At 43.3% G+C, this 27,672-nt stretch overlaps 1 protein-coding gene across 1 annotated transcript in view; it reads left to right on the forward strand.

The window, feature by feature from the left end:
- The first annotated feature begins 22,398 nt into the window (after positions 1–22,398).
- Positions 22,399–27,672, forward strand: part of CDK14 (cyclin-dependent kinase 14) — a 277,214-nt gene continuing 271,940 nt past the window's right edge. The window contains exon 1 of the mRNA XM_015416305.1: positions 22,399–22,638. Within this exon, the coding sequence (XP_015271791.1) occupies positions 22,408–22,638 (231 nt within the window). The 5' untranslated portion in view covers positions 22,399–22,407. The remainder of the gene's footprint in view (positions 22,639–27,672) is intronic.

Consider the following 27,672-nt stretch of genomic DNA (forward strand, 5'->3'; position numbering starts at 1 on the left):
CATTTTCAGTGCAGCAGTGTATTAATATCGGTTTGCAGATCTAGGTGTTTAGCACATAATTGTGTTTCTTGTCTTTGCCCTCTAATCCAAAATGCATTACTTGGAAGCAAGACCCATTGAAATCAATGAGACTTTCTCTCAAGGAGTACATTTAAGATTAGATTATAAATCACATTGAGAGCTTCCCTTATGGAAGAGGAAAGTTAGGCCTCTCTGGAAGCTTTCTGCCATGCATTGCAAATGTATTTCTTTTAAATATGAGTGACGGGAGCTTGCTTCCCCCCTCCCCCCATGTACTTAAGCCATGAATTTACATTTTGATAGGAGAGGAAGCTGTGTTTCACTCTGGACAGGAATGCTAATCTCATGAATTTCCAGTGAAATAATTACTTCTGTGATGGGTGTGTGTGTGTATAGGTTCTGAGTAACACTGTCTTTACATATGATACAGAATGTCTGTGTATGCACAAAATCTATGTCTGGCTGCTTTAGATTTCAGCACAGTCTAGCCTTTTGCACTCCCTCTATTTGAAAAGTAGGATGTGGGTTTTTCCACTAGTTCTGCTTTATTATAAAGGGCGTTTTACAAAATACTTATGGAATGGCAATGTGACTTTTTGACTCTGAAGCCCATTGGTGTAGCTCGGGCTTTCTCCGTGGACGTGTCTGTTCATATGTGAATAAAGGAATTGGAAACAACTTTTTGTCTGCCTAAAAAGCATTGGTGTAGATGTGTGAGATCTGTGAACCCTTATCAACAAGTACATGACATTTTATACTGGTATTCCTACAGTAGCAAATCTTGTAACAAAAAATGCTCTGTTGGCGGTGCAGTTAGGAATGCTTCACATGAGTTCTCTGCATTCTGGCTGGACCTGTGTTTGTGACAAGAATTGTGCTACTGCAATGCCAAGCTATGATTTACGCAGGAGAACCATGGTTTATCTGTCATGGTTTTTTATTGGCGGGAGGGGATGCCAGTTGTGCCCAGTAGTTGCATAAGTATTTAATCTTTCCTCACGGTTATTTCTTGTTCTCTTCCCCCCCCCAGGCAAACAACTGGAGGGTGGTGGAGGATGTTAATTTGACTAGGAAAATGGAGGCTTAATATTCATGGACAAATGGCAGCTCTTTCTGGCTTCATTTTTGAATTCATCTTAATGTGCACAAAGATGGGAGGTTAGTCACAGGTCTCCTGTGTGGTGTGTCCTAAGAGCTGGTATACTGTAGTTGCTCGGGCTTTGCATTTGGATGTGGCAAGCCCAAATGGAGATTTTCATTCAGCTATGGAAATCATAGGATAGATCATTTCCTTGAGGCAGGCAAACATATATACAAATGTTTAGGGATTGCAGGCTCCTTCACTTTCAGATTCTGGGTTCACAGCGTAAGATTAGCAGTGTCTGCATTCATTTTAGTCCAGGCTGCAAATGGTTATGCCTAGTGCCAAACCTGGCTGGGTGGAGAGGGGTGGCAAGGAGATGACTTGCATGTAGCGGAGGGGAGTGTGCAATCCCACTACCTGCTCCTCAGTCTCTAAACTGTGTTTTTGTTTCTGCACCAGGTCTCTTTTTCCCACTTAAATGCCAATCAGAGCTCTTGGAGGTGAGTTTTAAAAGGGATTATTCAGAGATATATTAAGCATTAATCAGGCTTAATCTCACCCGAACAGGAATGTTTCAGAAACGGGTTGTATCTAGTGAGTCTAGGTCATTTCCCAGTCCTTTACAATATTACTCTCACTCCTGCTCTTGATGCCATTGGAAAATGTATTGGGGGAAATTGAGACGCTAGAGGTAAGTATCTTAACAGGTCTGTAGAATAAGAAAAGTGAAGAATCATTCTGTTGGTGACATAAATAGATTCCAAAAATGGAGGGCAGTTTGGGCTCAGTTCAAGCATCACGGACAAACGGGAGTCAATTTGTGACCGGGCCTGGACCAGGTTAACAGTTGTGCTTGCACTCTTCCTCTCTCCTCTTGCTACCTCACCCCATGCAGCAAGCCGACATTGAAGACAAACGTATTTAACTGCAGTCGGTCGTGACATCTGCTTGTTGGTTCCTTAAGATATATAAGCTTTGTTTCTTTTCCAGTAATTGGAATTCTTAACTGACTGTGGTTAAGAATCTTGGGTATTGGTGAAGAAAATAACCTCTAAGACAACGGCAAATGGGCATCATGGGGGGGGTGTTTGCTGTCAAGTTGCAGCAAATTTATGGTGAGCCCTTGGGGTTTTGAAGGCAAGAGACATTCAGCGGTGGTTTGCCATTGCCTGCCTCTGTCTAGCAACCCTGGACTTCCTTGCCGGTCTCCCATCCAGATGCTAACAAGGGCAGACCCTGCTTAGCTTCCAAGATTCAATGAAATTGGGCTAGCCTGGGCCATCCAGGTCAGGGCATCCGAACTAATTAGAGTTAATTTATTCTTTACATTTTCAACTCAGTAGCCCTTTTCACAAGATAAAGTGAACATTTGCACTATCTGTGTAGGCTGTACTCTTGATTATTCTTTGTATGTGCATTGAGTAATTCTTCTGTTCTAGTCAACAGCATAGCTGAACATGTGATAACAAATCCCACTTCTATTCAGATAACTGGTCTTGGTCTTATTTGTAAAGTGATTGTACATTGGCTCTTTCTTACAAACAGACGTATGCAGGAGGCGCATGCATTCACTGTAACATGTGAACAGGGTTCCTGTGTCAGTTGGAGGAGCTGGTATTATGTCATCCTAACAGGTTTATGTCCCTCTCAAACATAGTCCAGTTTGCTCATGATGTCTAAACTGAGCTTTGTTGAGTGATAATATAAACAATGTGAGAAACTAACAAACGTCTCCTTTCACACATTTGAGAAGGCTTGAAATATTCTGTGCACTGCAAGTGGGGGTTATGCTGTGTCAAAGGCGATTAGCTTGTGTTCAGACCACCACTAGAAGGCAATGCCTATTTTCTTGAGATGTGCCATCGATGAGAAAATTGATTCTGTATTAACACATTTTAGATTGTTCTGTTTTTACTCTCTGTGTTTGACTGAAGTATAACAACAGAAATTCATAGCATGTCAACAGATTTGAACTTTCACAGGTAGCAGATTACTGCTTTTAAGGGGGGGAGGAAACGTTTTTACCAAGTGCCAGCTGGCAGTGCAGGTCCTACATGTGTAGCTCACAGCACACCTTGTCTTTTGTTAGCCAGTTGTGATGTGTAAGTAGTTCTGTCAACCTGTTTCTAGGTCAGCTGAGCTCTCAAAAATGTAGTAATGGCTTCAACTAAAGGGGTGAGGAGATCTTTTTTCGATGAGGTGAGCAAACATTAATTTTCAGTTTTATGTTCTGGAGTTAATTTTCTGTCATGCTTCTTGAAGTGAGATATTTCCTTTTTCTGGTGGTTATGTGATCACACATTTCTGCAGGTTTCTTGGACCACTAGGATTCCTTCTGACACGACTTCTGTTTTTCCCCCCAGTTTGCCTTAAGCATACAATCTCAGAACCATGTATTAGTCTCAGCCAATAGAACCAACCCTGTCTTGAATGCCTGTTAATATATAAGGGTGGAAATGTGAGCTACTGCCATTTTTGGAAGAGAAAACTTAGCTAGGGTTGATGGAAGCCCCTTTATTTTATTTGGTCCCAGTCTTGGAAAAACATCAGACACAAAAAAATTAGACGTGGTCCAATACAGGATAGTTTTCTAGAAATGTGAAATACGTTCCTCATCTTTAGTTATCCTTTATGCCAAACCCTCCTCACCTCCTGCAATTCTCAAAGTGCATAGCTTCTCATACTTTCCACTACCAATGCACAGTAGAAATCATGCTCTAGAGTTGAGGTGTTTAAGTCTGTTTATAAAGTGCATCTTCTGGCCTGCTTTCAGTTATCTAGAGAGTATAGGTTATTGTATTTACATGGTTCTCTCTGTTGCTGCGGAAACCAGGCCGATGACCCCCAAATCTCTTCCCAAATCAACTGCCAAACACCAGACTTCTCTCCTGTGCAGAGCCAAAACATGCTTACTCAGAGGTAAGATCCACTCAGTTCAATGGGCTTTAATCCCTACCAAGTACGCCACCCTGAGTCCTTTGGCACAGAGCCGCTCACTGCTGGTTAGATTTGGATTTTGTCTGCCTGTATTCCCCCCCCCAAACTTCTTTTGGCTTCTTTTTGAAATTGACAAAATCTTTTTGTAGCTAACAGACAGGCCACTGCCTCACAGCTGCCTTGGCCGGCTTTCCTGCTCCCCCTCCCCAGCCCTGGAAAAGGGCTGCTATGGAGAGAGTGGTGCATGACGCCTCCCAGGAGAAGAAGAAGGCCCAGCTCGCTGCCAGCTTCCCCGACTAGGATGTTCATTTGGCTTTGCTGAATTGAAAAAAATACCCTAAGAATGCCTGGGGAAGCCAATCCTTGGCGGGAAGGCAGTTTAAACTGCCTTCCCTGGGCTTCCCCAGGCACCCCATGGCTGCAGGGCACCCGAGGAAGCCAACCCTTGGAGGGAAGGCAGCCTTCCCTGGGCTTCCCTAGGCGCCCCGCAGCCGTGGGCCACCTGGGGAAGCTGATCCCTGTAGGGAAGTCAGCTTAGACTGCTTTCCCTGGGCTTCCCCAGGTGCACCGCAGCCACGGGGCGCCTAGGGAAGCCGACGCTTGGAAGGAAGGCCGCTTAAACTGCCTTCCTTTTGCTTCCCCAGATGCCCCACAGCTGCGGGGTGCTGGGGGAAGCTGACCCTTGGAGAGAAGGCAGCTTAAACTGCCTTCCCTGGTCTTCCCTTCCTCAGCTGCCGAGTTGCTTCCACTGGTCAATTTCACTCCCCAGCTGATCAGCGGGGAGTGAAACTGACCAGGAGTAGAGTGCTGGGGAAGGAAAGGCTCCAGTGCCCTTATACTCTATGGGGACTTTCCCCATAGGGTGTAATGGCACTGAATATACTTGGCAGTTCTGATTTTCCCCGAACCCCAGTATCTTAGCAATACTAGGATTTGGACTTGGTTTGCCTGAACCCGAAAGATACCGATTTTTTTGTGTGCACACGCATATCACCGACTGGCCCCCACCAGCTCTAGCAGCACCTGAGCCTCTGTGTCGGGGGAGGGAGGGTGGCAAGTAGAGCCTGCCTCTTGGGTCCATGCCCCGGCCCTGCTTGCTTGGCCTCCCACCTGTCCCTGGGCCAGATTCAAGGAGCATTGCGAATTTTGGAGGGGGCATCACCCTGTGGGCCTCAGGCTAGCTACGGCCTTGACCTGTATTTTGAGTAGGGAGGAGAAGAAATAATGCTTTAGACAGCATGCAGGGTAGAACCTGAATGTAAAGTTCATAAATGACTAGTAGAATTTACCTGTGCATTTCTCGTCAACTGTCATTTTGTGTTCAAGCTTTAGGTTAGTCTAACATGGTAGAATATTATTCAGCATAAATAATCTGTCAGGCTTTAGCTGTTCAGCTGTTACTGTGGTGGAACGGTACATTCCTACAAAAAGCACTTGTAGCTTATTCTAGAGTGAGAAATTTCTGTTGTTTTGGTTGCTTGTTTCCTACAGTTCCTTCCCTACCTTAAGGGAAAAAAGGGTTTCACTTTTGCTCTGTTTTGTGCATGTGTGCATTTACCTTAATCCTGCTACCCTTCTCCCCGCCATTTCATTGGAAAGGTATTATTTCTTTTTGCTTTGTACTTCTTTTATAAGGAGGATGGAAATAATCTCAAAGTAATATTTTCATTGTCCATATGGATATGGCATACATTGTTTCCCTGAAATTAAGAATTTCACTTTCCTTTTTTATTTTCTCTCCCATTGTATAAAGTCATAATAACCTGGAATCTCTCTTCTTTTTTTGGGGGGGGGGCAAAGAAATGGAAGCCAACCAAAGTGATTGCATAAGAAATGGGGAGAGATTTCTGGCAGTAGTCTCATTGTATTTTTCCTTAAGGAAAAAGGAAAACCCACCAATATTTCACAAACAATCACACAACCTGCTAATACGTTTTCCATTTGTCACCTTTTCCTACCTCTGATTTTTCATGGAGACTGTAGGAAGGAGCTGACCTTGTCTTACATGAATTTTGATGCACCTTCTACATAGAGAACCTCCTCCCAGTTTATTAACAGTTAGTATAAGGTCAAATTAATCTAGGAATAACTATGGGTCATATGGTGCTGGGACTGGACTTCACAGTTGGCTGGGAGAAAATATTATTTTGCTGCTAAACCCAGTTGGGATTTGTGGACTCTTACTTGGGGCTTCCCACACAGAAGCTCAACCTCTCCATAAGAAAAATCCATTGTGTCTGGTAAAGCTCGATTCCTAAATAACAGGGGGAAAGTTTTATTTGAATTTCAGATAAGAAAATCGAGGTTTTAAAATGCCACTTAAGGATATGTAGGATGATGCGTAGTTTGACCAGAGTGGACTTTTCTCCAGTCTTCTACTGACAGGCTGAACCCAAGTGGCCTTCTAAATGCAGTTATTTCATATGAGATGTCAGGGAAACAGGATAAAAAAATAACTTTTATTCACAGGGATAGAAGATATAAGATGGTTCAGGAAAGATGCTTAAAACTATTTAGAGATAACACACAGCTTTTGCTGGATACATTATGTTTCAGTTGTCAACTCCTGGGGGCACCGAACAGTTATCAGCCAGGCTTTTATTCTTAAGATGAATATTGGCCTTCCCTCAACTTCAGGATTCTCCCAGTATAAATATGAGCTTTTCCCAGACAGCACAAATCTTTGCCTAGCTGCCCACAGAATCTGGGCCATCTTTTTCAGTCATTCACTGTGCTAACCTATTTTCCTATAAAACCCTCCAAGGAAGGATTTTCAGCCTGCCTCCTGTAAGCACAAGCCCCATCTCCAATCATTCACTTGTTTTAGCATGCTTACACACAAGACAGACTGAAGCAGAATCCCTCTGAAGTCTCAGACACTGTCTAACCTGAGTTGGCAGTATAGCAGCTTTTTCTTTCTCATTCCCCACTCCCATCTGGCTTCTTCAGCCATCCATGGGCTCTGATTGGCTGTTAACTGCTGGACACATACTGAATAGGCATACAGGGGATTGGTGACAGACAGAAATAGGTAGGGATGCGCACGAAACTGGAAAATGCTGTTCATTTCATTTCATGACATGCCCAGTTCATGAGCCACAAACCATAACAAATATCACATACTGATATCAGGATTTGGGAATAGCGGGAAATACCAATATTTATTGGGTCCAATGGAATCCCTCTGAAGTCTCAGACACTGTCTAACCTGAGTTGGCAGTATAGCAGCTTTTTCTTTCTCATTCCCCACTCCCATCTGGCTTCTTCAGCCATCCATGGGCTCTGATTGGCTGTTAACTGCTGGACACATACTGAATAGGCATACAGGGGATTGGTGACAGACAGAAATAGGTAGGGACGGGCACGAAACTGGAAAATGCTGTTCATTTCATTTCATGACATGCCCAGTTCATGAGCCACAAACCATAATAAATATCACATACTGATATCAGGATTCGGGAATAGCGGGAAATACCAATATTTATTGGGTCCAATGGACCGGAATCCTGAAAAGGCTGATTTCCCCCCTACATACCCCTAATGAACACAAAGGAACACCAGCAAAGGGGGGGGGGGTCTTGAAACTGACAAAAAGTTTGGTAAACCTTTTGATTCAGCTGACAAAGTCTGTCTGGAAATATGTTGATTCACAAAATACACAAATGGCCCACAAACTGCTTGAAAGTTCATGGAAAGTTTTTGCCAATTGACCTGCCATGAATTTCAGTTTCCTTCCTACGAACTGCCCAAAAATTGGCTCAAACTTCAGCTTGTGAGCTGGTTCATTCCCATCCCTACAAATGGGCAGAATCTCTAGTAACAGACTAGTTCTCCTCTAATTACTGCAGTGACCGGACTTATGTTCATCGGTGCTACCTTCCTGTTTTCTATTGTGATGGATCACTAAAGTGAGTGGCTTAGGAACTCTAAGAACATAAGAACATAAGAGAAGCCAATGTTGGATCAGGCCAATGGCCCATCTAGTCTAACACTCTGTCACACAGTGGCCAAAAATACCAGGTGCCTTCAGGAGGTCCATCAGTGGGGCCAGAACACTAATAGCCCTCCCACTGTTGCCCCCCCAAGCACCAAGAATACAGTGCATCACCTGCCCCAGCCTGTGAGTTCCTATCTATATCTTGTGGCTAATAGCCACTGATGGACCTCTGCTCCATATGTTTATCCAGTTCCCTCTTGAAGCTGTCCATGCTTGTAACTGCCACCACCTCCTGTGGCAGTGGCAACTCTGGCTAGATTAATTATGAAGACCCTGCATGGGGCAGTTTATATAGCTTATTTTCCCTAGTTATAATCCTGGGGTGGAAATGTTAACCTGAATTAGGTTTTAACAGCCATGAATCTACAGATATCTCTGCATATCCAGAGATGTTGGACAGACATTTTCAGTTTCTAAAAACTGTTTCATCAAACGAACAATGTCCAGGTGGGGTGGGTTGGAGATAGAACCACAAATACATCATTACTATAAAATGCAGTTTTATTCTTCAAAATTATCCTGTCTGCCTGTACAAGCAGTCAATTATCACAGGTGGATAAGCAATGATTTTAGTTTAGGTATGCTCTGATGTGTCTTCTATGTTTGTTTTGTTTTTTAAGGAAATGCAAATTGGGGGTTCATACAATGCATTTTAATTCTTCCCCCCAAAGTGTTCATTTAATCACAAATTAACACTAGACTACAACTGTACATAGAGGCAATGTCCAGATCAGCCAATGCAAGGATGTAAGATGTAATACAGTACACTTGTATGTAGAATTACTCCTGTCTAAAACCATTGATGTATAGCATCGCACTGATAGTCTGTTATGTATAGTTAGAGCACTACTGATAGTTACACCAGTTTAACTGGTAGAGTGGATTCAGACCTCTGCCATTTGCAGTGCTTAATATTATGTGGAGTATTTTGAAAACACATCATAAACTCTTAAGGGCCATGCAAGTTATGGGCATATAACCAAAAATATACTTCTATCTAACAAACAAGGCATGGACATGATGACATGGATTTTCTGGAAAGATATGGAGAACTTTCTGGAAAATATTCAGGCATCTCGAACACAGCATGATCTGTTTTAGAATCTTTGAACTTGTTTTTTTGCAAATAATATTCAAGTACCCTTTGACAGAAATAGAATCAGAAGTCTCAGTGCAGTGTTCCAGCAACTGACAAAGAGAACTATTATAATATCCAGTGTAAAGAAATGGAAGACAACAACAGAAAATGAAGAATAAGAGATCTTTTTCACATGATCCAAAAAATCAAGAGGAAATTTAAATCACAGTTAGAAATTCTGAAAGATCAACATGGAAATACACTGAATGGGACAAAACAAAGAAAAGATGGGAACAATACACTGAAGAACTATACAGAAAAAATGGAAGGATGACAGATTTCATTAATGAAGGATTTTTTGAAGAAGAACCTGAAATTTTAGAACATGAAGTGAAATCTGCACTCAAAGTTGTTGGGAGAAGCAAATCACCAGGAGTAGCTGGGTTATCAAGTTATTTCAAGCCACAGAAATAGAGTCCCACAATATGGAAAACAAAACAATGGCTCACAGACTGGAAATGCTCAGTCTACATTCCAATTCTGAAAAAAAGGAAACGTCAAAGACTGTAGCAGTTGTTGGACCATTGCATTAATTTCTTATGTGAGTAAAGTGATACTCAAAATCTAGAGGCGCTAGAGATCACATTGCAAATTTATGGTAGTGACTGGAGCATGCAAGAGAATTTCACAAGTCAATCAGTTTGTGTTTCATACATTACAGAAAAGTGTTTGATTGTGTGGATCATGTGAACTTATGGTTAGTTTTAAAAGAAATGGGTGTGTCACAACATCTGATTGTTTTGATGCCCAACCTATCTCTGGACAGTAAAAAGTGGATTCATTTGAAATCTGGTGTTGGAGGAGAGTTTTATGGACACTGCAGGCTGCCAAAAATAGAAATATAGATCAAATCAAACTTGAATTCTCCCTAGAAGCTAAAAGGACCAAACCAAGGCTATTGTAGAAGAAGAAGAGGAGGAGAAGATTGGATTTATACTCCGCCCTTCACTACCCAAAGGAGTCTCAGGGCAGCTTACAGTCTCCTTCCCTTCCCCTCCCCACAACAGACACCCTTTGCGGTAGGTGGGGCTGAGAGAACTGCTCTTTCCAGAACAGCTCTGAGAAGAACTTATGACTGACACAAGGTCACACCAGCTGCTGCATGTGGAGGAGTGGGGAATCAAACCTGGTTCTCCCAGATTAGAGTCCCTGATCACATTATGAGAGGACAAGAATCATTGGAAAAATAAATAATGCTAGGAAAAATAGAAGGCTGCAGGAAAAGAAAAAAGCCCAACACAAAATGGCTTGACTCAATCAAGGAAGCCATGGCCCTCAGATTGCAAGACCTGAGCAAGGCTGTTAATGGTAGGATATTTTGGAAGTTATTAATTCATAGGTAATCTCCAGTATTTCATGGAGGAATCATGTACGTTTATTTGCATTGTGTTGAGTAAGCAAGCGGCTGGTGGTGCGGTGATGAGTGGGTGAACCCTATAAAAAATGTATAAACCTCAGCCCTCAAACACAAAGCATTTAAAAGCGTAGCATAAATTGCCAAACGTTGCAGTCTAGCAGATATACGAAGCTGCAGCAATGCAGACATGGTTTTGTGATGGCACATCTCCAGAATAACTGACTTGTAGGGTAAGACAACAGATCTGAGATCTTATACCAGAGAGTGACTGCAACCTTGTATGTGTTTACTGGTTACCACTTTCATAGCTCTCACAAGTAGGCCACATTTGTGATCTGTTATATGTGCATATTATGTATCTCCTTGAGTGTCTTGTGAATTTTCCATGGTAATGGATTTACACCTTAGCAACCTTTCATTGTATACTGGATAGGTGCAGGGATGTCTTGAACAAGAAGAAGAGAGAAGAGATTGGATTTATACTCCGCCCTTCACTTGGAGTCTCAGCGCGGCTTACAAACTCCTTTCCCTCCCCCTCCCCACAACAGACACCCTGTGAGGTGGGTGGGGCTGAGAGAACTCTGACACAAACTGCTCTTTCAGGAACAGCTGTGCCAGAGCTTGCGACTGACCCAAGGTCACATCAGCAGGTGCAAGTGGAGGAGTGGGGAATCAAACCCGGTTCTCCCAGATTAGAGTCTGCACACTTAACCACTACACCAAACAAGAGGTGTCTTCATAGTTCTGACAAAGAGCATTAAAATGTATAGCTCTGCCATCTTATAAAGGCAGAGGTTCTTGCTTGATGGTGGAGTACATCTGTGCTTCCAGATGTCCAAGAGCCAATTACAGTGGCCCTCCTTACTTCTCCTCTTCTGTGATCCTTGTTACTTGTACTGTTTAATCTGGCAATGGGATGGGCTACATAGAAGCCCAATTCAGTTGTTATGCTGTACAGCTGTTAAATATTGGTTTATGCATTGGTGCATGTATTACATATATGCTGCTTTTCCCACCAGGCATGCAGCAGGTGCACCCATACAATCAGGTACCCAGATAAATATGGTATGCAGTTCCCACAGACACTGTGGTAGCTGCATTGAGAATTTTTGGTGACACCCCCATGTACGAGGAATTTTTGGTGACACCCCCATGTACGAGAGTATGATTACTCAAGATGTGCAGTGCCAGCACAGTCTTGTGTCCAATGCTGCCACACTGCTGTGGTACAGCCTGGCATGTTGAACTGAGTGATGCCCTGGAGTTCCTGGGCAGGCTGCTGTAGTCCGTTGATAGATGCAAGCTGTGGTGGAAGTGTCATGACTCAGGTTTTGAACAGAGGATATTTAGCTTTCTTGATTCAGAATGAGCCAGAAAACACTTTCTGTTTCTGTTGCTGATCTGACACCTGTGTTGGAGAAAAGTACAACCAACATGTGTCCTCTTCTTGTTGAGGAGAAGAGAGTTAACATGACCATTTGGGAGCTGGGACACAACTGCCATTACACATCACTTAGCAAACTGTTTGGGATGAGGATTTAAACCTGAAGACTGGGGGAGGGGGGTTAGAAGGGGGAGAGGATGTGAGGGCTGTCAGGAGGAGAGAAAAAGGTTGTATGCAGGGAAGGGGATACAGGGGGAAATGAACTGACCCCTGCAAGGCCTTGCCAATTCCCTGCTTGTTCATGCACACTTACAATATTTTACGTTATAAGAATGAGCTTGCTTGAGGTAGTGGCGGGGAACCAGTCTTGTAATGCCACTACAATTTATTAGGGGTCCGTAATGGCTTCGTTTCAGACTGGTGAAATTGATCTGCATTAGGATGCTGAATTGAATTTAAGGTGCAGTAGTTAGTTATATGAAAATGCTATTCTAGTTGATTGTTTACCCAGATGGAGTGTTGCCTCTTATTCCAGACTCTGACACTGTATATATGTACATCCCCGCACACACTTAAAAGCTCTAGTGTGGGAAATCTGACATTTTAGAAAATGGCTAAGCCAATATTACTCTTGAGTATAGACATCCACAAATAATAAGCACGCTCTTTCATGAGTGGGCTTGGTGCATGATGCTTGCAGGAGTCCTCAAAATACAGCAGAACCAAAATACAGTATATGTTCACTTTACTGCAGTTTGTCAGAACTATGAAGCTTCTTGCTCAAGCAGTCTTTGATGGAAGGAGTCTTGTTCTGTTCATCTCTTTTACCCCCCCCCCCCCGTAAGAGGTTTGTAAGCAACTGATGTAGTTCTTTTTTGATCTAGGCTTCACTAGTAGCTGTGGCAGAGGTCATTTGGGAGCCCCATGTTGGCTCTTCAGATGCGCACATGTGTGCATGTCACTTGGTCAGTGGTTAGTCTTTGGCTGTGGAATGTGCAAACTGACTCTATGAATAAAGTATTGCACATAAGGTGACATCAGGATGAATGATGGTTCATTCACACATTCAAGTCATCACTTCGTATTCAAGACTGTGATTGTAAATCAATGCATGAATCATTCTTAAGACCTTAGGCAGAAATATGTGACTCCCACCACCACACAGTGAAATGGGCTTTGGCTTAAATTAGTGCCACATAGGTTTATATAATGAAACACCCTTGTAGGTGTGATTCTCTAGAGTATATCACAATGTAACCTACTTGAGGGCAAAGGACTGAACAAGATTGTAGTTAGCGATTACATCATAAGCAGCTGACTTTCATCTGAGACTAAATGAGGAGTCATCCTCCATATTGTTCTAGTTTGAAGCCACGTTGATCACTTAAATAGCTCATATTTTTGAAGTCATTTTGTGCCCAGTACTATATTTTTGTGTTACACAATACTGTTGAGAATTCTGATTGCCAAATCCCCAAACCATAGATCTAAAAAGGGGATAATTACAGGTTTTTCCCGCCCCCATATGTTGGCCCCATCAAACAGATACCTACATTGTGCTCCCTTCCCCAAATACTGAGGCCAGCATGTTTATTGCAGTACCCGTTTGTTCTTGGTAGCATGATTCTAGGTTGGAACCTGCCATTATCTGCTGCTAATTTCATCTTTCCATATACACACACACACACACACACACACACACACACACACACTAGGAATAAGGCCCGTTGTGGAAATTAATATAGCGACATCTAGAAAGAGGCTCTGGGACAGTGCCAAGGCCTTGGACACTCAGCGTCAATTTGCTGTGGCGACCTCAGCAGGGTATGACATAGAGTCCATCATTTTCTCCAGATGAACTGATCTCTGCCACCTGAAGAGCAGTTGTAATTTTGAGTGATCTGCAGCTCTCACCTGGAGATTGGAAACAATTGTTACCCAGGAGGAAATGGCTGGTTTGGAGAGTGGAGTCTATGGCATTGTACCTGTCTGAGGTCCAACCCCTCCGTAAACCCCACCCTCTCCAGGCTCCACCCCTCAAATCCCCAGGAATTTACCAATCTGGAGTTGGCAACCCCATCTTCTTCCCAGCTAACCGTCAACCTACCATTATCTGCCCCTCTGACTGCAGCTGACTTTTACCCTCCATCCTGGAGATCAGTTGTAATTCTGAGTGATCTCCACCCCTCACCTGGAGATTGGCAACAGTGGTTCCCCAGAAGGAAATGGCTGGTTGGGAGGGTGGGGTAGATGGCATTGTACCTGTCTGAGGACCTTCTCCTCCTCAAACCTCACTCTCTCCAGGCTCCAACCCTCAAATCTCCAGGAATTTCCCACCTGGAGTTGGCAACTCTATCTCCTTCCCAGCCAAGGATCACCCTGCCATTATCTGCTGCTAATTTCAGCTTTCCGTCTCCTCCTCCCTCCCTCCCTCCTGGAGATCAGTTGTAATTCTGATCTCCACCCCTCACCTTGAGATTGGCAACAATGGTTCCCCAGGAGGGAATGGCTGGTTGGGAGGGTTGAGTCTATGACATTGTATCTGAGGTCCCACTCCTCCTCAAACCTCACCTTCTCCAGGTTCCATCCCTCAAATCTCCAGGAATTTCCCACCTGGAGTGTGCAACTCTATCTCCTTCCCAGCCAAGCATCATCCTACCTTTATTTCCCCCTCTTCAGCTTTCCATCTCCCCCCCACACCTGCAGCCTCTATGGTGCTCTGAAACCCTGACCTCCATGCCGAATCTCCCTATTTGGAGATGGAATCCTCAATCTTTGGGGGATCCCTGGAAAGTTGGCAACCCAAGGCTATGGCCTTTCCTTGCTTTCCCTGAGCTACCCCCTCCCTTTGGTATTGTGCAGAGCAGGGGAGACTATGTGGTCAGAGCACAACACAGATTATTAGCTCAAATAAAAGAATTTATTTAACTATTTACACAGTTATGGAGCACACACACACTGTAGGAGTAAGCAGACACCATGAACCCACAGAGAATAAATCAACAGGGGTTAAATGCAATCCTCTTCCCTCTACCTCTGGAGGTTGTGGGCTCACCTGTACTTGAGCCTCTCTCTCTTGCCCAAGAGAGCAGGGAAACTTCCATCCATTCCCCAGCCCAGCCGACTGTGGAGTGGCTGAATTTCTGCTGCCTCCCAGGGACGAAGACTGCCTTGGGACAGTCCCTGTTTTCCTGCTCTTTTTGGCCTTGGGGTAGGCTAGTAGATGAGGAAGCCCCATTTAACCCAGTAAGTGATACCTCTACAGGCCCCTCTCTGGAGCTACAACTCAATTAAGCCTTATGGGGGAAGATTTTTGTTATGTACTAACAAAGGACCACGCACGCGGTCGGGTGCGCACGTGGTCAAGCGCACTAGCAAAGCTTCACAACCCGAAACAATAGACTCGTAGGATCCTAAAATGGACCAATTGGTTAGCCCAGATCCGCAAAGGAAACTAAGGCTATTGGTGCACTATAAATAAACCTATCACGGGTGTGGGGTGTGTTTGTTGGGTGTGGTTTGGACCGCCATATAAGCATTATTTCCTCCTAATTTTAGTTCTAGTAGGGAAAAAGCTATTCAGTATATACTAAAGGATATTAATTCTAATATTACAGCTTTAGTGGCCAAGTTTCTTGCTGAAGCAGTCAAAGTTAGATCTACTCTCATAAAAGAATGATTCATATTGTATATTATGTTCCTAAATATCCAAACTGTGTTATTGTGTATCTATGTATCTTACTGCTATGCCAATAAAGGTATTTGAATTTGAATTAATTACGAGCTAAAATCACTCAACTATGCGTCTTGAACCCAGTATATTATAATTTTAAACACACAGATGGCAGCCATCTCACAGACAGAGGTAACTGCCATTTTGTTACACCCACCAACAGCTACTGAGGGAAACATTACTCCCACATAGGAGGCAACCGTCTTCATCAAGACAGAAAGCTGTTTGCCAGAAATTCTGACAGGGCACAGTGGCTGAAGGAGTGGGCGGGAAAGAGGAGCAAACCCAGGACCCGGCCAATGGTATGTGAGTACTCTTGAGTGGCAGCTGGGCGGGACTCAGGCAATGCAGCCAGTGTCTAGGGACACCCGCTAAGTGACGGATCAGAGAGCCAAAGGCTGGGGAAGCATGTGGAATGTTGAGGCAAGAGGGACACGAAAACTCTTTTATTTATGAGGAGAGATAGCCTTAAAGTGAAAATGTGACTCTGTTTATTCTTTCATCTAAACGAAATTGTAGTAAGCAAAATATTTGGAGGCAGTGTTGAGTCCTGACTGTTCTTCACATGTATAATTATTTTCATTTGGGTTTTCTAAATTGCTCTTAATCTACTTGACACATGAAGAAGAGAGAGGGGTTTTCACCTGGGATATCTTAATCTAACTGTTGCTGTTGCTGTGCTGGATAAAGGTTATCTTCTTTGTGAAGGAAAAAGGCATTTTCAAAAGCAAATCTGTTTACCTGTAGTTGTCAGGGCTGTTGTGCTGCAAGCCAGTCTTTTGAGGTGGGCTAAATGTGGTATACGAAGCAAGGACAAAATCTCACATGGTCCAAGCTTGTATATGGGGTGTATGCCTTCTTTTGCTAATGTTATTTAAATATTTACATTATTTATCTAAATTTGAGTTGTAATATTTTCCAGAAAATTTTCTGATTCAGATTTTCCCAGAAATCCACATCACTGTAATACAGACAGTAAAGTGGGATTACAAGGTTGGATGCCAATGCAGTGAACTATCATAAATTATCATAAAGCTTGATAACCAAATTAAAGAACAATGCAACCCCCCTCCATTCAGCATTATGTACACAATGAAGTCAGACTAATTTAAGAAACTTAAGATCTACAGCCATATTAACTTCCTACAAATTAGGAGCTGCTCATTGGACCTTTGATCCACGTAACCTAGTGCTAGCTTTTGATTAGTAACAGGTTTCTTAGATACATGTGGCTCCTACTGAGGTTCTGCAATCTGTAGTCCTTTAGTTAGAGATGCCAAAGTCTGATAAAACCTTAGAGCTTGTTGCTCTTGAGTATATGATTTCGTTTTAAATCTTATTCTACAACACTACCTGTCCTGCTTTCTTCTTCTGCCTTTACTTACATGTTGATTCAAAAGCATAGAAAGGTACATGGAACAAGCATGTTGCAGTCTCTCTAGCTTCTATTTGAGGCCAGAATTTAAAATCTCTTGGTCCAAAGTTAATATTCTTTAGTCCAGAGCCGATGTAGAAAGTTTTACAACATTAAGTTTGTTTCCAAGAATACTGCTCTTCTTCCTGCTGACTGACTGTTTCAATGAAACTACTCTTAAGGTAGCAAGGTTCTGTGCTCTGGCATGTTTAACAAGGCAGAAGAACACAGTCTAGTGTTTTAATAATTTTATTATTACTGTTAATTGTATATTTTCTTTACAGAATATCTTTTTATGCATCCAAAGTGTATTATGTATTATCTCACATTGTAATAATAATACATTTAACTAAAACATGCAGAAATAATATTACCATATTTTGAAAATGTGGTTATACAACCTTCTACTTTGGTGAGTTCAATAAATTACTGTGTCTTAAATCGATGTAATGGTGCACTCAATTCAGAGTTTATCCAGATACCAAAGATTTGGATTATGTTGTTAACCCATCCTCATGCTGTTTAATAGTAATATTTCACAGTAAGTTGTTGGTGTTCTTCCATGTACTGTCTCTGATAAAGGGATCTATGGCTGCGGTCACACGGAGCATTAGGCATGCTAGAGGGACGGAAGATAGGCGGATTTTCCAGGCGCAATCTCACCGCCACATCTGGGAAGCGTCAAGCTCCCGTGGCGAACCCGAGGCTTCCCGCGGAAGAGGCGCAGTAAAAAACTAGTACCTCAGAGGTACTAGTTTCCTGAAACCGCGAGGCAAGGGTGGGCGTCTGATCGCGTTTCCGGTGATAGTTCTGGCGCCCGCCCATGTCCCCTCACAAAAAGGGTTTTTTTTTCAAAGTCTTCACGGATGCGCACAAGCACCCAAGAAAGCATGCGCACATTTGAGTTTTTTAATAAAACCCAACCCTGTTTGCCCCGTGCCCCGCTTCTTTGCCGCGTCACAGGACTGTGGAGTGATCGGCACCTCCCCCCTACCACGGGACCTCCACGGTAGGTCTGCTCGCGCAACCACACGTTTTTTAGCCCTGGGGCAAACAGCCACGCTTCCCCCCGCATTTTCCTGCCCGTGTGCCCACAGCCTTAATTAATTTGATCAAATATATATCAATCTATGCATGAATGAGACCTGGTGTGGTGGTTAGAGTGGCATACTAGGATCTGGGAGACCCAGGTTCTAATCTTCATTCTGCCATGGAAGCTTATTGAGTAACCTTGGGCCAAGTCACACATTCTCAGCCTAACCTACCTCACAGGGTTGTTGTGATGATAAAACGGAGGAGAGGAGAATGATGTGATCTGCTTTGGGTCCTCATTGGGGAGAAAGTTGATGTATCAATGAACTAAATAAATAAAACAATACTTACGAAGAAAAAGCTGTTGTTTTCAGTTGATACTTTTGTGTCACAGCTGGAACTTTTACAGAAGAAGCATTTCTTCCTGCAAAAGAGAAGGGATATGTTTTGCTGAGAGGGCATACTTGTTGCCATGGATTTCTAAGTACTTGCATTAAAAAAAAAAATACCTGAGGCCTGATTAATTATGGGCAGTCCTGCTTTTTATTGAAGCACTTACCTACTTTGAATTTAAACTCATGTGGCTGTTTGAATGTACTAGTTTCTGAACAACCCTATCCCTAGTCTAGAGATGGCAATTCAGATGCATATTTTGTAACCATATAGGGTTGCCAGGTCCCTCCTGGCAACCGGTGAGGGATGGAGGGGACTTACCAGGAGAAAGAGGAAGGCCCAGGCCACAGCACTTGTGTCACACAAGAAGTGACACCATCATGGTGTGACATCACTGTGACTCTGTTATTTGGGTGGAAACGGCATGGTAAAAATGGTTTCTACCATAGAGTTTTTGTCCAGATTCTAGAGTATCACCCGCATGTGGCTGACATATTGAGGTAACTTCCTGTGTGACACTAATGATGTGTCATATACCATACTAGAAATAAGGCCCGTTGTGGAAATAAATACAACAAGAGCTAGAAAGAGGCTCTGGGAGAGTGCTCTGGCTTTGGGCAAACAGTGTCAGTCTGCTTTTAAAACATGAACCTGGGACCTGGACACCACCAGAATACAGCAGGTTCCATATGCAACTGACATTCCAACTGCCTTGCGGGGGGGGGGAGTTTGAGGTGTGGAATGGAGTGAAGTCCAATCAGCTTCCATATGCAAAAGACCTTGAAACGCTGGGCGGGACTGCACAAAGCAGCCAGTCAACCCAGCCAGCGTCTTCTGACTGACAGTTCAAGCGTCCATACACTAAAGGGGCCAAATTTAGAATGTTCATATAGAATGGTCTTACTCAATTATATATAAGGAGAGATAAGCACCAACTACTTTGCCCCGGTGTGCCCCCCCCCCCCCCAAGCCAGCTGATTGGCAGCAGCGAACCCCCGCCTCTGCCAGGGGAGCTGGAAACCCTATAGACATACTCTTTCTGTTTTTCATATTATTCATACACAAGGCAGCAACTTTGTACTCAGGGATTAGTTTCTCACATCCCTGTGTATGAGTCCTTTGGAACTTGCATCAAGTTTGCTTCCCAGGAAGTTCTCACCTAGGGCACCTTCTCCATTTCTGTTGCACACAATTTGGTTGATTGAGAACACCGTGTTTAGTACAGAACTTGTGAACTGAAGCCTCTTGTGATCTGAGTGAAATTGAAGTAAACTGGATTTTAAGTCACAAATCATATTTATTTATTTATATTTATATTTTATTTATTCTTTAGATTTGTATCCCGCCCTCCCCAGAGGCTCAGGGCGGCTAACAAGGGCATAAAGTGCCTGATAAAAACAATAAGAACAGTATAAAATACAATACAATATACAACATAATACAATTAATAAAATATCGGTGTTCTACTACTCACTCCAATTCATAAGATCAAGATGGTGTTCTACAGATGTTATAACAATACAACGACTGTATATGTTCCCACAACCCTGTCATCCGCCAGGTACATCTCGCACCCCCGATGATACCCGCACCAGCGGTGGTAAGGGTGCGGTGATGGGAAAAGCGTTGATGGAATAATGGTGGCGGCGGCTCCTACTCGAAAGCCTGGTGGAAGAGCTCTGTTTTACAGGCCCTGCGGAACTGCCCAAGGTCCCGCAGGGCCCGGATCTCTTCTGAGAGCTCATTCCAGCAGGTAGGAGCCGCCACCGAAAATGCCCTGGCCCTGGTCACAGCGAGTTTGATGTTCCTGGGGCCTGGAATATCCAGGAGATTTTGGGTCCCCGACCGTAGTGCCCTTGGGGGAACATGGTATGCTTTTGGAAAATATATGGATGAAGTCAATCCCTTTGAAGTGAATCATACTAAGAGTTCAGCAGTGCCAGAGCACTATCATGCCAAACATTGACAACCCACTGTAAAGAAGAATTTTGTGAATTAACAATACAATACAAAGATATGAAGATAAACAGGTCTGGGTTGTATAGGTTGTACAGATAATATGATTCATCATGGATGTTGGAAATGAAAGAAAAGGTCTGTGAATTGATATGCCTTAGTGAGCCATTGGCCATTACCATCAGTGTTTCGGGGCTAGGAAATCTACCAATTTGATTTTCTGAGTGATATAGTGTCATTACATTGTGTAAGCATTGCTTTAAAACACAATTATGTGGTGCATGCTACAACAGTGTGTCTGTAAAGTGGCATCATTTATTTAATTTGGTCTCATCTAATTTTAAACAAATGGAAATCAGTACTTTGCAGTAGATATCAATGACCAGGTGGTAAAAAGCCTTAGAGGTGCAACATTGTTACAAACGCTAAGCTGCCAGTGCATATAAGACTTCTATCAAAACTTTAATTTTGTAATTTTTATACGGTGCTTTTTTATTAGCTGCTGTTTTCTTTGAAGTAACATGTATACATCTTCACAATTAATGTGTGCTCCTTTGTGTGTTTTGTGAATGTGGAAGTTTTTCTGTAATGTTTCAAAAACATATGGTGTTTAAATACTTTGTAAATACTTCAATTTTTGAGTTATGGAAAACTGAGGGGGTCAGAATAGAGACTGTTCCAGCCAACTTCTGGTCCCAGCATCTTGTTTGTCAATATAATGAGGAATGCAAGAGAGCCTAGAGGAGGGTGAGATTGGTGTGTGGCCACTTAGCCATTTAGATGTGGCCAGGGATCTTTTCCTAGAAAAAGAGCTGCAGGAGCTCATTAACATACGGTATGCTAATGAGCTACTAGGCTATTAGCATAATAGCTCATTAGCATATGCAAGCGCCCCCTGCCATCACTGGAAGTGATGTCAGAAGGGAAAGCAAAAGGTGGGGGAAGGCATCTTCAAAAGCCTCCCCTTCCCCAGCCAGCGGGGGGGGGGGAAGTGAAGAGAGAAGGGGTTTAAACTTTCTCACTAGAGTTGGGCCACAGAAGGAGGAAAGAGGGAAGGAAAGAGGGAGATAGTGTGTAGAGAGAAGGAATGAAAGAGTGAAAGAGAAGGAAAGAAGGAAGGAAAGAGGAAAAGGAGAGAATGAAAGGAAGGAGGGAAAGAAAGAAAGAGCGAGAAGGGAAGGAGGAAAGAGGTAAAGAGAGAGAAGGAAAGAAGAAGGAAAAGAGAGGAAGGAAGAGAAGAGAAAGAGAGAAAGAAAGAAAAGGAAAGGGGAAGGAAAGGAGGGAAAGAAAGAGGGCAAAGAGATGGGGGGAAGGAGGAGGCTCTCCCACCCCCCACCCCCCAATCAAGCCTCCACCACCACTTGCGGATCCCTCACTTACCCCGGGAGGTGGCGGCGGGGCCTTTTCTGGCCTCCCAGGGCCGCAGCGCTCCGGCGCTGGCCTTGGTAGGTGGCGGGGGGGCCTCTTCTGGCCTCACAGGGCTGCAGCGCTCCGGCGCTAGCCCTGGTAGGCGGTGGCGGGGCCCCTCTTCTGGCTTCACAGGGCCGAAGCGCTCCGGCGCTGGCCCTGGTAGGCGGCAGGGGAGCCCTCTCTTCTGGCCTCACAGGGCCGCAGCGCTCTGGCGCTGGCCCTGGTAGGCGGCAGCGGGGGGGCCTCTTCTGGCAGAGTCCCATTTCCCCACAGCCAGTGTATTCAGGTTTGAACCCTGGTTGAGATCAGCTTTTTAAAAATTGAGCACGGTGGATGTTTGCAGGTAGAGAATATGGGGAGGAGTACTTTCTTCTTCTTGTCTACTCTCTCCTGAAAACACCTCTCCAGTCTCTGTATTAGTGGTATAATGGAAATACAGAACTATACCCCTTGAATGACCTCTGTAATGCCTATTTTTGCCCAAAGCAATTAAACATTATCTGCTTGCATAATCTTTGCTTTCTTCCTCCTTTTAGATATGTGTCACAAAGATGTCTACACGGAACTGCCAAGGAATGGATTCTGTGATCAAACACCTGGACACAATTCCAGAGGACAAAAAAGTCAGGGTTCAGAGGACACAAAGCACTTTTGATCCATTTGAGAAGCCAAATAATCAAGTGAAGAGGGTCCATTCAGAGAACAATGCCTGCATTAACTTCAAGACTTCGTCTACTGGGAAGGAATCTCCAAAAATCAGGCGGCATTCCAGCCCTAGCTCTGTAAGTCCAGACATGCCATATTTATCTCTCAAAATATCTCCCACCAAGTTCCAAATGGGTAGATGCTTTTAATAGCAGTGTAGCTTTATTAATAGGAATACACTGAGATGCCAAACTTTTTAAACTACTGTTGTTATTTTTTCTTAGTTAAGACTGTCATGATCCAAAATGGTTCAAGTTATACCTTCTGGTAATGCATAGTTTATGCAAAGTTTTGAATGGTACTGTATGAGCCATTTCGAATGTTCTCTGTGTTGCAAGATGTTTATCATGAAAAATAAACTGTTTAAGGGAGGAGAAGACCCAGTTTAGGCCACTCCCCCCAAACAAGCCTGATTAGCAAGGTCCCCCCCCCCCCGGGATTTAATGAGGTTGGTGTCAAAGTTGCAGCTTTGGGTTTGTTTTATTTATTTAAAACGTTTTATAAGCTTCCTTTACCTAAGAATTATCCATAAAATGACTTTTAAAAAGATTTGAGTCTTCAGGGTCTTGTAGGGGAGGAAGAAGATAATGCTGAACCATTTTCAAAAAGGGCGTTACGACAGAAGAAATGTTGTTTCAGATAATGGTTTATGAAATTATGAAATCCAAAATTCTGAATAAATATTATGCTAGTTTTCTCAGAGTGGTACGGTATTTTCAAAGAACAGTCATAAATGAAAATGTCATGCTTTTTATGATAAGTGTTCTGACAGTTGTCCCAGAGGTGATCTGCCAAATTATTATTTATGAAAACCACATTTTATTTTTCATTGTCACATAAATCCACAAGAATGTGGTCTTTGAGACGAGGGAATACACATTGTAAGGAAATGGTAAAAAATTACACGCTTTTAAGTCAGGATAGAAGAAAATTGCAGAGACTGTGCAAAAGACATTTCTGGTTAGTTGGCATGGAAATCAGCTCATAGATGATGAAATCCTTTAATTAAAAATGACTGTATTAGTACAAGATAAATCCAAAGGCATAATGATAAACTGTAAGTGACTGAGCTGGGGTATGTGTGGGAGATCCTCAGGGTTGTTTGTTTTGTTTTGCGAGGACAAATTATATTTTTATGATTGTGAAAGTGAAGTCTTTGCTTTGAAGGAGAAGGAATGTGCATGCCTACGGAATTCTCCTAGGTTTTGTGTTTGTGTAATGATAATCAAGTTTGCTGCTGCATCTAAACCATGTCCAAAAGTTGAATGTCTTTGCCATTCTTCCTCACACCTCCCAGTTTTTCCATTTTCTGTACTTTGCAATTCTTATTCCTTATGCTTCTATTTACTTGTAGGTCACTATTCAGGAGAATGTTAACTGCAAGAATAGGCTATTTAAGATTGCCCTGCTATTCAAATTTCCTTAGAAATGTCTGTGTATACAAAAGCCACACTAGCTTAAGTATGTTTGCCAAATGCCCACTGATGGCAGGGGAACTCTTGCCTCCTCCCTCCATTGCTCACTCTGTCTCTCTCTGGGTCCGTTCAGATGTGGCGTTTGCAACGGTCTAGGTGCCGGTTGCAATCGGTGTACTTACCGGCGTTCACACATAGAACATCTGCCTTCCGTCCCTAACCGTTGCAAAGCTCTTTAACCGTTGTACTCTGCCACTAGGTCCCCAAGTGGTGGTATCCTGAGTACAACGGTTGTAATCGCTTAACCCCCCGTCTGCTCGCTCTCCACCGTTGCAGAGCCACTTCCGTTCGGAAGCCTGAGGCTTCCTATTTTCGCTGGCCATTTTTTTTTTAAAGGTTGGCGATATGCGCTTGGGCGAAGCTTCGCCCTGGCGTTTGTTTTTTAAAAAAAGAAAAGGGCCTTAGTTTAGCGTTTTGGAGGCGTCCGGGACCTCAGGGAGGCTACTTTGCTCTTTAAACTTTAAAGGTAAGTCCTTACCTTTAAAGTTTAAATGTAATACAGGGTTTTTTGCGCATGTGCGAAGATCGCCATTCTATGGATGGCTGCCTATGCGCATGCTCAAACTGAGTAAAAAAAAACAAACAAACCGCTGATGCCCGCTGTGTGTGGACGGGCATACAGCGATGGGATCTGCAGACAGGAGGTGAGTGTGATCGCGTTTCAGCCAGCATAAACTGCATCGGTTCCAACCAGTACAGTTTATGCCGGCTGAAACGGCACGTCTGAACGCACCCTCTGAGTGGTAGGGAGAAAACAGAGAGGCCAGACCAGCATCTCGTGTCACCGCATTGTCATTTCCTGCTGTGTAACTGGAAATGATGTCAGTGTGCCATAGGATGCTTTAGGGTTCCCCAAAACTCTATGGTAAAATTTGGGGGGAAATCCTAGAGCATTCTGCAACACAGTGATACCTTTTCTGGTTACAGAGCCAGAAAATGTTGCAACATTATGGGACACCATTTCATTGAGTCTCTACCCTACTGTACAAAGACTCCCAGAGGTCTCCAGCTAAGGGTCAACAACCAAAGGCTTAGAGGACCTTCACATTCTCACCCAAACAGCACTTCTACCAACAAAACCTATCCATTATAGTATGTCTTCAAAGCATTCACTTGAAATATCACAAAGTTACTGTGATATATGCAGTGGTTTGCACAGGTAGTCTCAAAGGAAAACAGAGACCACCCAATATACTTAATGCCTTGATTAACCAGCTGAAAAGAAATAGTCTGAATGGTGCTAACAGGATAATCATTTGAACTGTAGTGTCAGATTATCTCTTTATTACTGTGAAATTAGTTTTCTTGAAGACATACTGTTTTCAATTTTAGATTTGAAAACACTAGTGCAGAAGAGCTTTGAGGATGCTGAGTTGTGCTGTGGATTATATTATATTTAAATATAATATCTCTGTACACTTAAAATATCTAGTTAAGAGCCTGCATTGGACTATGACACTCTCAATCTGTTCTGCTTTATGAAAACATAATGCATATAAATGTCACATACAAATGTGTAAGTGTAATCCCATAAGTGAAACTCCCCTCCCCCCCCCAACTTTGCCCCAGGCACTGGAGAGGGAGCAGAATTGCACATTCAATGCTGAAAATGGGGTTATCTCTGCCCTTCCCTTCTTGCTTCAGTAGTTGGACTTCTGGTTGCTGCCTTTTTAAAAAAATTAGTCGTTGTTCATTGTAAAAATTGTACAGTGTGGTATGAATCTATATTTGCTTCTAGGCACTAGCTTGGATTCTGCCTTGAATTCCATGGGTGCAAGGGGGGCAATTTACCTCTGGTACAATTTCCTCAAGCTGTGGAAATCACGCCACCCCCCCAGAGCAGCAAGAGGGTAGAACTGGCACAAATTGTCCCCCCTTGCTCCCACAGAATCCAAGCCATTATGACTTTTTTTATTGCTTTGATTGGGAATTAGGAACCAAAGTGTTGCATATGTGCATTCAGCTCTCTTTGGGTGCGTTCAGATGGGCATTTATGCCGGTATAGATGCCAGTTGCAATCGGTGTACTTACGGACGATCACATGGTGAACATTTGCCTTCTGTCCCTAACCATTACAAACAGCCTTTAAACCGTTGTATTCTGCTACTAGGTCCCCAAGTGGTGGTATCCTGAGTGCACCGGTTCCAGCCCACTATCCCCGTCTGATCTCTCTCTGCCGGTGTAAAACCACTTCCATTCAGAAGCCCAAGGCTTCTGCTTTTTGGCCGCCATTTTTTAAAAAACCTCCTCGATGTGCACTTGGGCGAAGCTTCGCCCCGGCGTTTGTAAAACTCCCCCCCCCCGATGCTTCATTTTAGGCTGCGGACGAGTCCAGGACCTCACAGAGGCCCTTTTCGCTGTAAAAGTTTAAAGGGAAGTCTTCGCTTCAGGACACGCTTTTCGGGATGGGGTGTTCTGTGCCTGTGTGAAGATCTCAACTCTGTGGGTGGCTGCCTATGCGCATGTGCAAAATGTAATAAAAAAAAAACTGCCGACGCACACTGCTGCGCGTTGGTAGTGTGAACGGGCATATAGCAATGTGTTGCGCAGTCAGGAGGTGACTGTGATCGCGTTTCTTCCGGATCAAACTGCTCCGGTTCCAACTGGAACAGTTTATGCCAGCTTAAATGGCTCGTCTGAACGCACCCTTTTTGTGGCAGCAGTCCCTGAAAATCAGTTGGACCCTCTTCTCTTCCGCAAAACTAATAGCACCTCATGAGGTGCAAGAGGCTCCTGCCACAAGGCAGTCAGTATCTGCCATTTTCTCCCTACCTGTTGTGTGTGAAGGTGTTCCTCTGAGTTCTGGACAAACTTTTAACTGCTACCCAATGGAAGGAAATTTAGTCAAGCAGTTCCTCATTTTTAGATCCTTGGCATCTCCAATTTTAACGAAACGTTCAGGTAATAGGTGATGCGAAAGAGTCTCTGAAGAGCTGACCTTGATGTAACAATAGTCTGGTTCAGTGTAAGGCAGCTTTATATGTTCATGTAGTATAGGGTGCAGCAATTTGTTGCTCCTTCTTGATTATTGGATCTCTTTGCAATTTTGCTTGAAGAAACCTCAGGTATTTATATTTTAAATTCACAAATATCCCCAAAAGCACAATTTTATGTGCTAAGTTATAGTTGATACTTTGTATGTTGTGAAAGTTATAGTTGATACTTTGTTATAGTTGATACTTTGTATGTTGTGAAAGCCATAAAATAAGTCTAGGTTTGATAGGAAAGTAAATTTTGCATATGTTTTCCCCCAAATTTCTTTTCCCATGGCTTCTAAGTGTCTGGAAATTTTAAATGTCCCCTTTTCATTATGTCAGGTGCAGAGTAGTTACCTTGATATTGTTAAGAATTTTGGTAGTTCTGAACACCAAATATTTCCAGTCTTGGTAGTAATTAATTATAGCCTCAGTTAATGCCATTTATTGTTTAAGTGGGTGCAAAGGAAAGTCACTGTAGGCATTTATGTTACCACTGAACTTTCAGAAGTCAGAACTGCCATGGTAATCCATAGCATCTGGTAGCATGGGGTTTACTCTGTGTATTTATACTGTAATTAGAGGCAGAGTACAACTGGAAAAGGAGCTGTGGTGGCTCAAGTGGTTAAGATGCTGAACTGCAGGCTGTGGAAGGTCAGTA

The sequence above is a fragment of the Gekko japonicus genome, unplaced genomic scaffold, assembly GCF_001447785.1.
Source record: "Gekko japonicus isolate JY-2015 unplaced genomic scaffold, Gekko_japonicus_V1.1 scaffold721, whole genome shotgun sequence".
Classification (NCBI taxonomy): Eukaryota; Metazoa; Chordata; class Lepidosauria; order Squamata; family Gekkonidae; genus Gekko; species Gekko japonicus.